Source organism: Barbus barbus, assembly GCF_936440315.1.
Source record: "Barbus barbus genome assembly, chromosome: 21".
In the NCBI taxonomy this organism is placed as follows: domain Eukaryota; kingdom Metazoa; phylum Chordata; class Actinopteri; order Cypriniformes; family Cyprinidae; genus Barbus; species Barbus barbus.
This window is the reverse complement of record NC_136749.1, coordinates 24,996,653-25,014,815: the sequence shown is the minus strand read 5'-3', so window position 1 is coordinate 25,014,815 and position 18,163 is coordinate 24,996,653. Positions and strand designations below refer to the sequence as shown.

Here is an 18,163-nt window from a genome sequence, read left to right as displayed (position 1 = left end):
AAAAAACTCAAAAAGGTGTTGCCCTGTTCATGGTCATCCGTGCAGGACCACATGCGTGCAGGGATGGAACTGAGCCAAGGACGAGATCAGCAATCCTGGAACCATTAAATCAGACATAAGCAACCTGATGCGGCTGTTTACTCACTGTGCAGCTGTTCCTCTCTATAGCGCTCTCTCAAAAAGGAACTGTACCTCTCCTGACCCCCCGCTGTCTCACTCACGTACTCGCTCCATTTCCAGCTATTGAACTTGAACCTTGCTCAGAAATCCAGAGTTGACTCGCATTCTCTTGATTTTTCTATGAGTTTCTGTAAGCTGGAATGAATTGTGTAATAAATCAGTGGTTGAAGCCCACTGCATAGGTCAGAAAAGGAGGCGTCTTTGAACCTGTGCTGGCCTTTATCTCTTCACAAACAAATAATAGGGCCACATATTGCAAAACAATCTTAAAGGTGAAACGGGTTTCTTTTCTAAATTAAAGGGATAGTCCACTCAAAATTATTTACTCATTCAATCATTCAAAACCTGTATGTTTGCATGTCTTTTTTCTGCGGGATGCGAAAGAACATATTTGGAAGAATATTAAAGAACCAGAAAGTTTTGGTTCCCATTGAATTCCTTCTTTTTTTCTTTTTTCTTTTTTTTTGTGGAAGGCCATGGGAACAAAGTAAATACTGTTTGAATTTTCATTTTTTTGGTGAACTTTCCCTTTAAAAAAAATGTAAATAAACTATTTATAGGTTGATTTCCTTGAAAAATACAGACTCTGTGCAGACAAAACATTGCTTTGTTTGTTTGAGCATAGCAACATAGTCTGAACCAATGCTGGGAGTTTGGGGCATGACTGTTCGGTCTGGTCAACCAATGGTAGATGGGGGAGGGTTTGGGGAAACCTGATTATTTTTGTTATTGCAAATCTGTTTGGTGATTCTAGTGTTAAAGAAATGACACACTTCACCTTTAACATGGTAACCAGCAAACACAGTTAATAAATGAAACCTTTCAGTGGGACGGGAGGGGAATCGTCCCGTCAAGAATCATTTGTGCAGGACAGTATGCGTGCTGGGTTGGAACTGCATCAAGGACAACATCAGCAATCCTGGAAGCATCAAATCAGAGAATCGGACACCTGATACGGTTGTTTACTCACTGTGCAGCAGTTCCTTTTCATAGAGCACTCTCAAAAAGGATCTGAGTCTTTCCTAACCTCCCTCACGTAATCTTTATGTCTCTCTGTTTCCACCGCTTGAACTCTAGCCTAGTTTCAGAAATCCACCCAAGCAGAGCGTATGTCTCCTCGTCTTTGCTTTTTCTGTGTGATTTGTTAGGTTGCACTTGTGATTCTATTACGTGATACTGTATGAAATGCACTGCATACTGTGTGCCATTCACTCTTGCTTTTGTAGAGAAGATTCAAATGAAAATGTCAAACTGTTACATTAAGATGCCATAATATTAATTATTCCAGCCATCAGCTAATCATTTCCACAATCCAGTTGTCTTTGGCTTCTCTACTGTTATGTGAGAGAAGTACAGTTTGTCCTGCTGACTAACGCTGTCTGCTTCCAACAGGGAGAACGGGGCTCTGCTGTGTTTGACAGATGCAACATGGGCCTTGGTATTTGTTTTACACACTGTGGCCTAGAATGTGAAGCATTTTGTAAAAATGCATGATGTCAGTGGGATACGTAATTAATAGAATAATGCAGATATTTCACATTAAAGACAACATTATTTAGCACACATGATAAGGATGGATAGCTTGCTTTATGAACTGCTCAAAATACTTCTTGGTATTTGAACAAACCCCTAAACCCAAATAAAGTACACTTTGGGGATATAAACTGTCCTGTGTAGTTTAATGATGCCAAATCACGTATATCAAGCTTTTTTTTAATCAATTGGACTGCAATCACTTTTAATTAATCCCATAAACTTTGATTGGAGGAGTAAAGGAATAGACCGCGAATATATTTAGACTTATTTTGGCCATTATGCACCATAGCAATGCCTTACCAACCTCCCAGAACCTAGCACTCTATCATAACAATATTTCATGTAGATATTTTAGGTAGGTAGGCCTATTGACGTTTTACTTTTATACTGTGAACTGAATTAGTTATTTTGATTCTTTCCAGTGATTCGAATCTTTTGATTACTAAAAAGAGTTCTTCATATTGTGATTCAGTTATTCTTTCTTCAGGTATCATTACAGTAGGCAGGGATAGTGCGTGTAAAAAGTGTGTTTTTGTATAATTAACTCATTCACAACCGATTCGTTAATACCGAACAAGCTTTATTATACTTTTAATTTTAATTTCGCAGTTCATTCGTATTGTTCACGATTCACGAACATCATCAGATTCAAAATGCCGACTCGTTTAATGAGTTCGTTTGCCCATATAATCATTGGGAAATAGAGTAAACTTATTTGGCTTGCTGTCCACTGATGAGGGGCTCGATGAAGCAGCTTCAACTCGAGCCCTGATATACCCCCCAGGGACTTGATATAAGGTGATTACAAAGGGTAAGGTACCTAAAATGAAGGTGGAGATTGGGAAGGTGGAGGGTTGCTGGAACAGCTAAAACTGGAGAGAGGTAAGCAGCTGTTTATATACTCTGGCTGTTGATTGAAAGATTAGACGGGCTCGCTCCTCCCTAATTTGCGTTTAGGAACTTCATTTAGTAAAGGGGCTTAACCATTCAGCAGGTTCAACCAATGAAATGCCACAAAACCTTAAGGGTAACTTAAGGGTAAATTTTTCGAAATTGAGATTTATACATCATCTGAAAGCTAAATAAATAATCAGTGGAATCTGAGGGTGCAAAAAAATCTAAATATTGAGAATATTGAGCCTTTAAAGTTGTCCAAATGAAGTTCTTAGCAATGCATATTACTAATCAAAAAAATTAGTTTTGGTATAGGCTACTTACAGTAAGAAATTTACAAAATATCTTCATGGAACATGATCTGTATTTAATATCCTAATAATGTTTGGCGTAAAAGAAAAATCATTAATTTTGACCCATACAATGTATTTTTGGCTATTGCTACAAATATACCCCAGCGACGTAAGACTTTGAAGTCTTTGAAGGCTTTAATGAACAATCGAGATTCGTTACTTAAAGGATTCGTTTAAAAACGTTTACGAACGAAACACCGCGGATATACTTTGAATGCACTGTAAGTGTCTTTGGATAAATGTCTCATACATGTATGAATGACTGTGCAGATTTACTCCAGACTGAATTTACAACGTTTGGGTAGAGGCCAGTCTATTAAAGGTAAGTGGCCTTTAAAATGACTGATCAGGCCATATAAAGAATGCCATAATCAGCTGCAGCCATTCATACAGACCACATAAAAACCCGTTCAACCAAAGTTTGGTTAGTTAGTTGTGCTTTGTTCTACAATTTTCAAACTATATAAGGGAAAATCGTTGTTCAAGCATTATTTTTAGATGTGAAAGAAAATAATATGCGAACACAATATGAGGCTTCATAGGTTAGCTGTGTATATTCAGATTCATTCCAGTTCTTTACTGCATCGAAAGAGTCCAGCATCTGTGTGCAAGAATCAACATGAGATTAACAAGTGCATTTTAATTCAAGATCTCCTTGTTTGGGAGGAAATCTGGATGCTAATAGCAGTGGCTGGCCTGTTTTATCTTAGAATCAGGTTTCTGTGACCTTTGCATCAGTAACAGGCTCATCCAGGGCTAATATTGAGTTGAATGCTGACTCAATTTTCTGTTTGCTGGTCAGTGCATCCGTTTGACAATCTCCTTCAGAATGTATTTCTGTATGCAAAATATATTTGGGAATGCAACACAAGAGAGGTTCTGTGAAACATGTTAGCGGTATACAGTATTTGTAGCTGTGAGCAGATCCTCATATTCTCAGCCTCATGGGATGAGTGGTGATGTGAATGTGGATAAAGCTTTTACCATACAGAGTGTTCTACAGTCTCAAGACCTCAAGTGTCAAAAAGAATCATGTTCCTGGAATAAGTGTGTGGACCGAGTGTTCTTTGTATAAAACTCAATTATTCACCCTTCTACTGAGGGCAGGACAGGTTGGAGATTGTTATGTAGGGTGCTTACGTTGCTTTTGTTTTAAGTACATGGCCATCCAGACGGAGCGCTGCATCCTAATTACCAGAGCTGAAGGACAGAGGACATCTCCTCGCCTTCTTAGCTGGAACAACTGGCCTGGTAAGTGTGTGTGTTTGCTTTTCTTCACTTCAGCTTAAAAGGATCCTCAGGGTATTCACCAGGCCTAGATGGAATTTCAATTGAAAATGTGCAGAATGGGTTTAAACATAGTACAATGTGTTAAAGGAATAGTTCATCAAAACATAAACATTTGATGAAACTTTATTATCCCTCAGGCTATCCAAGATGTAGATGAATTTGTTTCTTCATCAGAAGTGATTTGGAGAAATGTTGCATTACATCACTTGCTCACCAATGGATCCTCTGCAGTGAATGGGTGCCGTCAGAATGAGAGTCCATAAAAACATCACAATAATCCACAAGTAGTTCACACAACTCCAGTCCACTAATTAACATCTTGTGAATGAAGTGACAAGGCTGTTTGTAATAAGCAAATTCATCACTGAGATGTTTTTAAATTTAATAACTATTGCTTTCTGCACTAAAAAAGTTGTTTTGTCTGAATCAGGAGAGCCATACGTGCCATTTACAAGCAGAAACAGTTCTAAATAAATATGTTGGTGGAATTTGATGTGAAAAGACAACAGGGGATGAACTTTATACTAGAGAAAGTGCTATTATGGACTTATTTTCACTTGAAGCAAAGGTTTTAAGGTAAAATGCCTTAAAGATGTGTTTGTTTGTTACAAACATGCAGTTTTTCACTTCACAAGATTGATGGACTGGAGTTAGTCGTGTGGATTACTGTGATGTTTTTAGCAGCTGTTTGAACTCTCATTCTGACGGAACCCATTCACTGCAGAGGATCCATTGGTGAGCAAGTGATGTAATACTAAATTTCTCCAAATCTGTTCTGATGAAGAAACAAGCTCATCTACATCTTGGATCGCCTGAGAGTGAGTACATTTTCAGCAATTGTTTATTTTGGGGTGAACTATTCCTTTAAAGATTAGATTATACAGTTTTAGCTGAAAGCATTCTCACATTAGTCAAAGTATTTAATGAACACATATGCAATGGGAACTTTGTAAGTCATGAGCATTTAATTTCTGCAGAAATCTGCTGAGCTTTTTGAGAAATGTGAGTTTTGTGTGGACCGATTGTGTCTAGGCCTGGTAATCACTTCACTTCTGCTATGGGAGTTCACTCTTGGTTTACACACCTGCTGTTTGTGTGGTCATATGCACTCTTTACAGAGGACATGGATCCCTTTATCCATTAAGAATATTTTATTACATTGTGCTGGTTTTAACTCTGTGAGAGGACTTTTTTTATTCAATTAACACTTTTGAAGAGATTTTTAACAGTTAAGCCAAATACAGTTTTAGAATTTTAGCAAAAATAAATTGTAAAAACATGATGTAATTCAGCCATAATATTTCTCGGCATGAAAATAGCCTCATAAGCTTGAATGGTGTTAAACACAAACAAACAATAAAATTGGAAAGTTACATGCATATCGTTAACAATTGTGTTGGATTTTTTCAAAAACGTATTGCTTTACAATGTGTAACAAAAAATAAGCAAAAATCTGTACCATGTAGTATGTATGATTTTTAGTAATTTGTCTGTTTTTTGTCTGTGATATGCAAGGGGAAACAAAGTAAATGGTGTGTGCAAGCTTGGCAATTCTTTGCAAGCATGCTGAAGTTAGACACATTATTTGACAGATGTATTATAACTCTGTGTAATGCAAAATATATTTTTAAAAATAACATTCTTGATTTCTGAATATCAGCATATTTGCATGTCCCCAATCACCACAGTTACATTTTAATGCACTTAATTGTTTAATTAAAACTTTGAATTGAAATGATTAAAACAGCACATTGATGTCGGATTTTTGGCCGTTTTGTTCTCAGTAGTTCTTTGTGGTGTGGTACAATTATATTTAAGAAATATTGTAATTTGATGCATATTAATATTTAATATATTAAACTATTGGTACACTGTAGGGCTGTAGATATATATTAATGACTAGGGAAACAGATTTAGAATCACCCATTGGACAATTTGTATTGATTTTGCCCTCTTATGTGGTCCCTAAATTTTCTGCCAAAAAGGGGACTATTTCCTTAAAATAAACATGCTGTACATTCTTATTGACATTTGTCAATAACCCTGAGCTCAACAGTGTAGCTAGACTAAAATCAGGATATCTTTGACTTAATTGATCATCCTAGATTTCTCCTGATAATTGGCATTGAGTGTGAATATATCACTGCAGCGCCTTCATCTGACTGCTCTTATGTCAGTCATCTCCGGCTGAGGTAATCTTCCACTGGAGATGAAGTGCTATCCGCTTCCTTGAATAAAAGCCCAGATTTATTCCTGGAAGGATTCCTCTGCCTGTCCTCTGTAAAGCACGCCTGAGTCAGCTACTAAATTCATCTTCAACAAATTTGCCCAACCAGTGGAGTGTTCTCGAGATGAAGAGTCACATCAAGAACAATTCTTTCTCTTCTGTTGATCATTTGCTCAAAAGAACATGAAATGTTCTTTCTATTCAGATCCTTTTCAGGTGTATCTGGTAAAAATGAGATTCCAGAAAGAGTCATACACAGTAAATCAAAGGTAATGAGAATGAGACCTGTGATTCAACTTAACCAAAGACATTTACTGTTATACTTTAATTGACAAAGACACAAGAACAAAAGCAACTAAAATACAGGTTCATGATGAGGTTAATCAGGGATTCAGGTGTTCTCTGTAGGAAAAGGCCATTGTGTTCAGGACTTACTTCAGGGACTTGTTCCATGATAAATGAAGGCTTTAAATTTATACAGTGTTTATATATACATATATATATATATATATATATATATCTCAGATTATCCTGTTATTTATGCAGGAAAGTGTGTATGGTTATTTAAAGAAATAATTCATTAAATTTCATTATTCCAAGATGCAAATATCATGTTATTCTCAAGCCCTCAATTTTTGTTAATGCAGGCAAAAATGTATACTTTATAATGTTTCCATTCAAAATTATGTGTGGTTATTGGGTATGTGTGTGAATATTGATTACAAACACATTTACACATTAACAGTGTGGAGGACAACATACAGTAAAAAAGAAATGATTGTGCCATAAGTACTTTAATGTAGTATCACACCTCCTACAGGCAACACGACAGAACTGCTCATCTATCTATTTATGAGATAAAGTCTTGACACAGTGTGACTTCATTACATAAAATGGTAATAACATGAATATTTACAACCACATGAATGGAGACTTTACAAAATATTATGTGATTATCATCCAAAATAAACAATCTACATTTACTGGTCTTTTTTCACAAATCTAAGATGTATAAAAGCTATTTAGACAAATACAACCATCTAAAACATGTTTGAAAATAAGATTCTAAAATATAATTTCAGTTATGAACTAAAAATTATTTACAAAGCTCTAAGAACGTATAGCTGCATTAAGAGAGAAGTTTGTGCCTCAGTGTCCTCCAGCCGTAAGCCTCGGATTCAGACGCTCTTTGTCAGCAATCAGCCGCCCTGCCAACCGATCGGATGAGAGGAAATCCACTGCATACAGATTTCAACATCAGCTGCCAAACATAATGATCCAAGCTAGAACGGTCCTGAGGGGCAGACCAGTTCCAGAGACACTCACTGGCCAGAGGAAGGTGCTATGGAGCCGCCGCCACCTGCTTCAGTAAATAGCTTCATCCATATTCTCATCACTGTCTCCTCCAAACTCCTCCCCATTGTCAAAGTACGACATGATGTAATCGGTTTCCTGTTACACACATACATAGGATTAATTGGCTAAAACTTATATTGAATGTTGGTTTAATACAGGTTCACCTATGGAAGCAGAATAATGACAATAGTTTTTGAAACATAAAGCATGCTGAATTACACAAATCGAAAAAAAAAATTCAGTGGTTAAAAATCGGCAGAAAATTCAGCGTTGCACATCCGGGACCCGCAGAAATAGCAGTAGAGCACCGATGCATGATCTCCAGCTGATGTCAGCCGCTCAGTTCACAGCAGTGATAGAAATGAGTCTTTTCCAACAAGTTTTAAGGGCATTTTTACCATTGAAGCCATTTTTTCTAAAACTGTGCATCATATTTTGAGTCAAATTCTTGCATTTGGGCTATTACCAAGGAGATGAAATCAGTATCAACAAAATGTATCTTTGCAATGCATATGAAGTGGCATTTAGATGTATTTACACACTGTTTAATGCAGCTCAGAGGGACATAGAATGCTAACCTGCAGTTACAAATGCATAAACGATGTTTTGATATTTGAAACATAAAACATTGAAAACTGATGTTTGAAATTATTTAAAAAAATGAATATACTTTAATGTAAAATTAAAACGGCCAATAAGGTGGCAGTAAGTCAGCGATAATAAGTGAGTCATTGCGATTGAACCGAATCATTTAAACGTTTGATTCATTCAGGAACGAAACCCCTCATGTTGCTCAGAGACGCAAAACAGTGCTGTGGCTGTGTTTGGAATTAATTTTGTGGAAATATGGAAATATGATGTCTAAAACGTAAGTCTCTTAATATTAACTTCTTGTTTATTGAACTGTTGCATAAAATCAATATCACATTTGTAACCATGCTGATTTTTGGACACTAGTTTAACCTCTGTTAACAGATTCATTCTCTGCCAGCAGGTGTGGCGTTTGGCTGAAATAAAACAGTTTAGTTATTGCACTAACTATTATTAGGCTTGTTTGAGATGCGCCTCGGCTCGTCTGAAGTGTAGGCAAGAGTAGGCGGCTACAGTGAGGACAGGAGTGAAATAAGCACAGTCAAGGTGGACAGTTCTGACCTCTCGAAAAAAAAAAAACTCTCTCTACGGCTAAAATGTTTTAAAAAATCTGATTTCATGTGATTGTGTATTTATTTTAAATTATGCTTGAATATTCCCAAACTATGACAGTGTGTGAAATATGTGATTGTTGTCACATATTATATTTCTATGAAAATCTAAAATACGTGTTCTGATGTACTGTCGATATAGTTGGCATAATCATCAGTAAAGTGTGTTCTGAGATCTGAGGTCTTATATCTCTGTATTAGTTATATCACTGAGGCCCGTCGTTGGGGAATCCTGGAGTGTGATGTATGAGGGGAACCCCAGTATTACAGCACAGCGTCACACAAGCCATGATACAAAGTTACAGAAACTAAGCAACCGAAAGCAATATATGTCTTCCTCAGATGTAATGTTATTTCTGTACTTCAGCGTTGGGTAATCTCCTTTGTGGTAGAGAAAGCTGCTTACATGTAGGCAACGGGAAACAGCAAAGAAGTTGAATTAAACATACACACAATCAGGTTTCCACATGTTTATACTGGCCCCGATAATCAAAACTTCTACTTAGCGCTTGCTCCATTTCTGCAAATCAGTTTTTGTAAATGAATGACTTGATCCACACATGGCCTTCATCAACAGCCGCTTGCGCCACCTGCTGGTGAGCGGCTGACATCAGCTGGAGATCATGCATCGGTGCTCTACTGCTATTTCTGCGGGTCCCGGATGTGCAACACTGAATTTTCTGCCGAATTTTAACCACTGAATTTGTGACAGCGAACTTGGAAAGTGAAATGACCAAAATTTGCCTGTCGAATATTATATATCGTATTTTTAAACAGACTGAATATTTTGGAAGTGAATTCTGGAAGGTGAATATGAGTTGTTGAATTTTTAATTATGAAAATGTGTGTGAAATATTTTGAATTGAAATATGCACAGCTTTAATAAACAACTATGTTCAATTTCAGGACCTAAAAATGCAAGTCCTGGAAATACAATGCATTAAAATGCAAGCACTGTTAATTGCAATGCATCTTTTTTTTCGATTTGTGGAATTCAGCATGCTTTATGTTTCAAAAACTATTGTCATTACTCTGCTTCCATATTCACCTCAATCAATAGCATTTGTGGTATAATATTGATTACCACACAATTTCAATCCATCTTTTGTATTCTAAAAGGGCAAAATCAAGCTTATCCTAAGGAAGTAAATGGGAGATTTTTTTAATGGTTTTAAAAGCATAAATTTGAAGCTTATAAGTTTATAACAGCACATAGATTGTTTTTTTCTTTTAATAATTGTGTATACTATTAAACTATTGAGTATTTAAATATTTATGAATTCACTTTCATTGTAAGAGTCTCACTGTAACCCAGATTTTACCCCTTTCTTGGTAAATAAAAGAGGGAAAGCGAAACAATTATTTTGCTGAAAATTTACCACAGATACTGTCAATCTATTATTTTAAACTAAATCTCATTAATTGAAATAAAGTTGGAATAAAATATAATGAAATGCGGCCTTAGTGCTAAAATTACTTAATATTTATGTTTGTATACATACATATATAAAAGACAATAGCACATAAAATTACTAAAAGAAAATAAAAATTCTAAATATTAATAATTGGCAACACTTTACAATAACTTTATTTTGTTAACATTAGGTAAGTATATTAGTATATATGAGCTATCAATGAAAAACCCTTCTAAAACCCTTTATTAACCTTTGTTGATGTTAATTTCAACAATAATTAAATTATTATTAAAATCAAAACTTGTATCTGTTAATATCATTTAATGGACTTGAGCTAACCATGAGGTTATATTTTTATATACTAACAATAACAAAGATTAATGGACACTGTAACAAGTTCGTACTTACTGCTAGTTAATGTTAGTTACTGCATTAACCAATGTTAACTAATTATAATAAATAGTAAACATAATCCTAGTACAAGAGTATATTAAAAAAACACTAAAATAACACTGCTGCCAGTGGAGGCTTTCCTAGAATATTCCTTTAAGTTAAATCAACTGGACTTATTAATTTTACATTTATGCATTTGACCAATGCTTTTATCCAAGTAACTTTCAATGCATTCAAGGTATACGTTTCATTATAATTATAAATTATAAACTGCAGGTCCTTTTTTCCATTTCTTAACCTTCCCTGTTGATCATGATCAAACATACTGATTTAATATCACAACAGAATGGAATAACTTACATCCTCAAATTCCTCCTCATCATACTGTTCCTCTCCCTCAGCCTCTTCCTCTTCTGGCTTCTTTTTCTCTCCTTCCTCTTCATCAGAACTCCCGTCTTTCTCTTTCTGCTCCAGAGTCTGAATAGAAACACAGACATTCTGTTCATATGCACATTATATCTGTGAATGTGTAATAAAGTAGATTAAAACTCTATTTTTAAATGCTTTACACATTAATGGCACCCTAAACAGGCATTTATTTGTGCACCTCCAGTTTGCGGATGATCTCCTCTTTGTCCACTCGTGGCTGTTTGGGTTGTTTGGGAACAGCTGGGCTTTCTGCAACCATATAAGCAAAACCGTGTTTGAGACTGTGGAAACGACATCAGCAACATCCTCCCATAATAACATCAACTCATTGGTCACAGCTCCTCTGACAAAAGACACAGCAGGACTAAAAATAATCTTGTCTCTCCTCTCTTGGTGACAGACGCACTTCAAGCCTAAACCTTCATCCCTCTCTCATCTCCTCTTTCTCTCCATCCTTTCATTTTGGAGATGTGTGTGCAGCGCGGCTGAGAGCCGTCTCTCTGATTTCCCCAGAGACGCAGATGAGTCAGAGAGCGAAGCGCAGACCTGCCGGTTCGGTTCGTCTTTACACACTCATTCATGAGCACATCAGCCTCACCTGCTCCCTTATCTGGGCTTTAAAAGAGCACATTTACAAACGCATGCTTCCTGGACTGGGCGTCTCTGCTCGACTGCAGCAGAACACGGTGTCCAGTATTAGAGCGTAAGAGCCAGTTAACGGCATCAGACACACTCACTGTCTCTCAGGGATCTCTTCTCTCTCACACGCAGCTCCTTCGGAAAACGCCTCCAATCTAAAACACACAAATGGATGTAGAGGATCACAAGTGTGCAGAGACACAAGTGAATCGGTGTTAACCTAGTTAAATAAAGATATTAGAAACATATTTGTTAACTGAAATTAAGCTGAAAAAATATATAAATATTAGATAAAAAAAATTAATTAAATTTATAAAATGTTGATTAACTGAAATAAGATTAAGTAGTAAAATTAATAACTGAAATTATACATTTATTAACTGAATAAATGTACTAATTGACACTGTTAAAATAAAATAAAAATATAGAAATACTATTTAGTTTTTTGGGGGTTTTTTATACTTGAAAAAAAGGTTTAATATATAATGTGTATTATATGAGCTGTTGTTCTCATGATTTTTACAGTTTTAGTGTTTAGGCTTTATGTTGTCATGAAAACAAAGTTAAATAAAATGGCATATAACTATACACAGAAAAGGTTAGTGATTTATATACAAGCATATTGTTTACATCGTGTGGCTATATTATTAAAACATTGTGTATTTTAACAGTTATGGATTTACCTTCATTGTAAGTATCTTACTGTAACCCAGATTTTTACCTTATTTGGTAAATAAAAGGAGGGACTTATGGAAATCAATTTTTGTGGAAATCAACATTACGCAAAAATGACAAAAGCACATAAATGGAAAATTACTAAAAAATAAACGAATTAAAATGAAAACTGTTACATATAAAAGCTAATTGAAAAATATAATTAAAAACTATATTAAAGCTTATTATTAATAACTATAAAAATGTTATAGGAAAGATATAATAAGTAATAACATGTAAATAATACTAAAACAGCACTGAAGTGAATCGCTTGAGATAAATCACTCACCTGGCTTCCATTCCAAACTGTTGTCAGAGGTTTCAATTTTCTGGTATTTGTCAGAGTAACGCTCCACATCTGTCAACAGGACAAAATAACTTCAAATAGCTAATCACACACTGCTCTAGAAAGGGGTCATTACGCTTATTGTGAAAATGTACCATGAATTTTGTCAGAAAATTTTTTAATGCTTTTCTATAGAATATAGACCAATTTAGATAAAGGGCAAAATCTAAGTTTTAAATCTCTGATCTGTGAAAAAAAGGAAAATTTAATACATTAAAAAAAAATTATAAATTACACAGTCTGAAACTTGGAATACAAATATCTGTCTCAAAAACACTAGAAATGCAGGATGTCGTAAAGATGTCACAGCTCATCTTTGACCTTTCTTGGGGGCAGCAGGACGAATGTAAAACGGGAGCGTCTTCATGGCTCCTCTGAACTCCTGTTTGAGTGCCAGCATGTACTCGGCCTCCTCACCCGCCTGCAGGGGCACCGGCTTCTGATCCAAAGGCTGAAACATAAAACAGAAGTGAGGAGGGACAGCTGATACACATCTGTCTTGTATCAGGGGTCAAACAAGCACCTGCTGGGACAGTTAACTCCAGAGGCAGACAGTAACTAAGTACATTTACTTGACCATAATTTTTTTCTAGAAACTTACAACTTTAACTTCACTACGTTTGAAAGACAAATATTAATAATAATTCGTTAATAATAATAATTCGTTACATTTATATAGCGCTTTTCAAGGCACTCAAAGTGCTTTACAATACAAGGGGGGAATCTCCTCAACCACCACCAGTGTGCAGCATCCACCTGGATGATGCGACGGCAGCCATAGTGCGCCAGAACGCCCACCACACACCAGCTTACTGGTGGAGAGGAGACAAAGTGATGACGCCAATCAGTGTATGGGCAAATGCAATGGGCAAATTTTTGCCAGGATGCCGGAATAACACCCCTACTCTTTTTCGAAGGACATCCTGGGATTTTTAATGACCACAGAGAGTCAGGACCTCGGTTTAACGTCTCATCCGAAGGACGGTGCTTGTTGACAGTATAGTGTCCCCGTCACTATACTGGGGCGTTAGGACCCACACAGACCACAGAGTGAGCACCCCCTGCTGGCCTCACTAACACCTCTTCCAGCAGCAACCTAGTTTTTCCCAGGAGGCCTCCCATCCAGGAACTGACCAGGCTCAACCTTGCTTAGCTTCAGTGGGCAACCGGTCTTGGGCTACAGGGTGATATGGCTGCTGGCTTAAATATTGTACTTTTCACTCCATTACATTTCTATCAAGGTCCTTGAAGTAGAAAGTTGTTTCTATGTACACTGTAAAAAAAAAAAAAGAAAGTTGGGCCAACTTAAAAGTTTAAGGCAACCAGCTTCAGCAGATTTTTGAGTTGTAAAGTTATACAGCAATCATCCTGATTTTATGGGGGTGGGTAGGGGTGTTAAATAATTGTTGTTGTTGTTGTTTTCACCATAGGCTTTTAACATTCTACAAGCTAGCCAATGTATTCAGTAGGTGTAATGTACTTTAAGTTGCTTCAGAGGTATTGCAAGTATTACATACAACAAAAATAAAACTTAAGAACTTAAGTTTAAGGTACTTAAGTACTTTTAAAAGCAAGCACTTTTTTACTTTTACTTAAGTAAAAATCTGTCTTTACAGCTTTCGCTTGTAATGGAGTAATATTTGACCAGCGGTATTTGTACTTTCACTCAGGTAATGGAGTTGTGTACTTTGTCCGGCCTCTGTTTAACTCTCCTCTAAATTAAATATCCATGCACATAAATGAGCTATATAAGGGATATATGATGGATATCCGGTACTTTATGCTCATCATAACTGACTTAATTATTTTTAACCATTATTATGTTAAGTAAAGTATTTCAGTAATATCTAACAACTACGTTTGTCTTAATTATCAACAGTACTTTTTAAAAATCATTTTAAACCTGCACTTATGTTTGTAAATCAGTTTAGTTTGTGCTCTTTTTTAAACTGAATTTATTTTTATTAACGTGTGCTATCTTTCTAAAATAATATGTGACCCTGGACCACAAAGCATGTCTTAAGTCGCTGGGGTATATTTGTAGCAATAGCCAAAAATACATTGCATGGGTCAAAATGATAGATTTTTATTTTACGCCAAAAATCATTAGAATATTAAGTAAAGATCATGTTTCATGAAGATATTTTGTAAACTTCCTACCGTAAATATATCAAAACTTAATTTTTGATTAGTAATATGCATTGCTAAGAACTTCATTTGGACAACTTTAAAGGCGATTTTCTCAATATTTAGATTTTTTTGCACCCTCAGATTCCAGATAGTTGTATCTTGGCCAAATGTTGCCCTATATATTCCCATAACAAACCATACATCAATGTAAAGCTTATTTATTCAGCTTTCAGATGATGTAGAAATCTCAATTTCGAAAAATTGACCCTTATGACTGGTTTTGTGGTGCAGGGTCACATATTATGTTGTGATGACTCGTTACTGACTATTTGTTTACAGTTCTTGATGTGACAGTTTAAAAGGACAGGACGTCGTTGGCTGTAGCTCAGACAGTAGCGCATGATGCCAGCAACACCAAAGTCCTGGGTTCGACTCTCAGGTAACGTTAATGCAAGAATACAGTGCAAGCAGCTTAGGATAAAAGTCTGCCAAGTGCATTGATGTAATGTTATATAACGAGTGTCAGTTTGAAGAGGTTTTATTCTATCTTGAAACACTCACAGGGAATAGAGGGGTCGGCTGGACGGAGGATGGAGGGAGATTTTCTCCTTTTCCGATTCCAACAATCTCCACAGAGAAAGTGAGCTGCCCTCTGCCCCTTCCTGCCATTATCTGAGACACAATCACCACATTATTAATCATACATCTGATATAGCCTATTCATTTCATTTATATCATATCGAATTCCGCTGCAAAAATAGACATTTAGACCAAACTGATCATGTATATATTGTTCACTAAATATGTTTTTTATTTATGTAATATTTAAACACGCCTCGCTCACTCACAGACAAAAATGCGATGAAATCCCTCTTTATTTATAAGTTATTTTCATTGTGCAAAGCATTTAATAGATAATCCGTAAATATTACACGCAGTTGGTTTTCATGGAAATTCAGGTTTTATTGTAGAATTGAGCAGTAAAATAACCCGCCAAACATCTGCATGTTTATTTTTGTCCGCTGCTGAAAATGTTCCTGCCAGAAACGAGCGCGCGTTCACTTATGGTTCCGCTTCAGGCTGATGTTGAATTAAATTAACCCTAATCGAAATGAGTCATGCAGAACGAACAACTCAATTAAAATTGCAGCTCTGATGAAGGATCAAATATAAAAAGTGTTTTTTTTTTCATCTGCATTATGTTCCAAGGACTGATTTGTATTAAAACTAACACATTTTATAGGCCTACGTTTCTTTTTGTTATATAAAGGTCACGTTAAAACTGTCATGACAATTCATTTAGCATTCTTGTCATTAAATATGAGGCATGTTATGTGTAAAGAAAAATTAGGTTAAATATTGTGTTGTGCATCAAGCTAGAATTTTGTCAAATTGTGAAGAAAAAGTGTGAAAATATTATTTAATTGTGTTTATGATACATACAATTATCAATAAAATAGCTCTAAAAATGCCTTAGCACATCACCCATTTTATTTAAAATTTTTTAAAATGTAATTTTAGAATAGTATCAAACACAAATATTTGAAATGTGGTGGAAATGTTCATGACATTTCAGAAAAATGTGTTGCATGTGTAAGATTGGACTTTTTTATTAGAAAAAAGTAATTAACTCATGGGAGTGAAAAAATGAAACTTGAAATGCCTGAAGCACTGAAATGCTTTTCTAGAAAACCTGAAAACAGTTAAAATTCAGCTAAATCTACATTTGTTAAAAAAAGAGAAAAAATAATGAAAGGAAAACTAACCCTGATATTGCTGACTCACAGCCTCCCCCGTCAAAATCAGAAAATATGTGTGTGAGTATGAGAGGCATGAGCTCATTTCAATAAGGTAAACTCATTTTAACAAAACACAACATAAAACCTAAAAACATTCATTGAAATATTTGGACATAACATTCAAACTGCAATTTAAATCTAAACATGGAGAGCAAGAGCACATTCACTACTATAACCCCTCTCTCTCTCTCTCTCTCTCTCTCTCTCCTGCAGCATGTGCATGTCACTGTGGGAACGCTTCTGTCGGAATCCACTGAATCGGTTGCCATAGAAACTGTGTTCAATAATAGCTATAGTCACTGAATTAGTATTTATGCAGTCTGAGAATTGTTTCACACCCCCTGCTTTCTTGCAGAGAGGGCATTGATATATATTTAGCCCCAAAAATGAAAAAAGGCAAGCAAAAATCCAGATTTATGTTGAGGGAGAATATGCACCTCTTCAAATGTGTGTTAAGTGCATTTTAGCATTGACCTAATACACACCATCTTTACTCTGCAAAGCTGGCACACAGGTTGCATACATGCATTTACACAGATTGCACAAATATATCATTAAAGAATAAAATTATAAGTAAAAAAGATTCTAAAATAAATGCTCTGTCATGACAACAACAGGATGCACCAATTTGCTGCATCATTTGCATTCATCACTGGGTGCTTAAGTGGGTCAAGGCTGGCATATTTTATATTTGGGTTTAATGTGCCATTGCGTCTTTACATTGAATTTAGAGCAGGTACAGAGCCTGCTCAGAGCAGCCTTAACTTGACTATGTAAAGCACTTGCACACATTGTTTAAATGTTATAATTTTCACAGTATGCAAAATTTGGTCTATTTCTTAGGCAAGACTATTATTATTATTATTATGGTAAACTCATTGAAATGTTCTGCATCAAACTGTATTCTCTACATCTGCTTGTGAGAAACAGCACACCATGGCACACAAATGCAGGGGTGCATCAGAAAATCAGAGATAAACTTAAAATGATCAAAGAATTAAAATAATTGAATAAGTTTCCCCCTAGTGGAAAGCAGAGATGGGCATGTGCATGTGAACAGTCAGTCAGTCAGTGGTTTGCGCTGTGAAGCTGGACCTCAGTGCGTCTGTGCGTGATCCTGGGAGCCTCGCATCAGCTCACTGCCCACTCCACGCCCCCGCAGAGTCTCCCAAATTCTCGGTCGCAGGAGGAGAGATGATGTGGGGGATGTAAGACACGGGGATCAGCAGACAGCAGCTGGATTCTCAGGCTAAAATCAGC

General features: G+C 36.0%; 1 protein-coding gene across 7 annotated transcripts; it reads right to left on the bottom strand.

Annotated features, from left to right (window-relative positions):
- Window positions 1-6,773: 6,773 nt before the first annotated feature.
- On the bottom strand, window positions 6,774-16,173 carry polr3glb (RNA polymerase III subunit GL b). Of its 7 annotated transcripts, none has more exons than XM_079445183.1 (9): window positions 15,953-16,173; window positions 15,666-15,776; window positions 13,296-13,425; window positions 12,918-12,986; window positions 12,013-12,069; window positions 11,454-11,524; window positions 11,207-11,323; window positions 7,807-7,932; window positions 7,257-7,718 (listed from the first exon to the last, which is right to left on the bottom strand). In XM_079445183.1, exons 2-8 carry the CDS (start codon window positions 15,771-15,773, stop codon window positions 7,846-7,848), a joined length of 639 nt encoding a protein of 212 aa, XP_079301309.1. In that variant the 5' UTR covers window positions 15,774-15,776; window positions 15,953-16,173; the 3' UTR covers window positions 7,257-7,718; window positions 7,807-7,845. The 7 variants fall into 7 exon arrangements, with proteins under 7 accessions (XP_079301307.1, XP_079301309.1, XP_079301312.1 ...); XM_079445186.1 differs by adding an exon at window positions 13,880-14,247 and having other exon boundaries at window positions 7,257-7,932; window positions 13,296-13,786; window positions 15,953-16,143; XM_079445185.1 differs by having other exon boundaries at window positions 7,260-7,718; window positions 16,037-16,142.
- Between the last annotated feature and the right edge of the window lie 1,990 nt (window positions 16,174-18,163).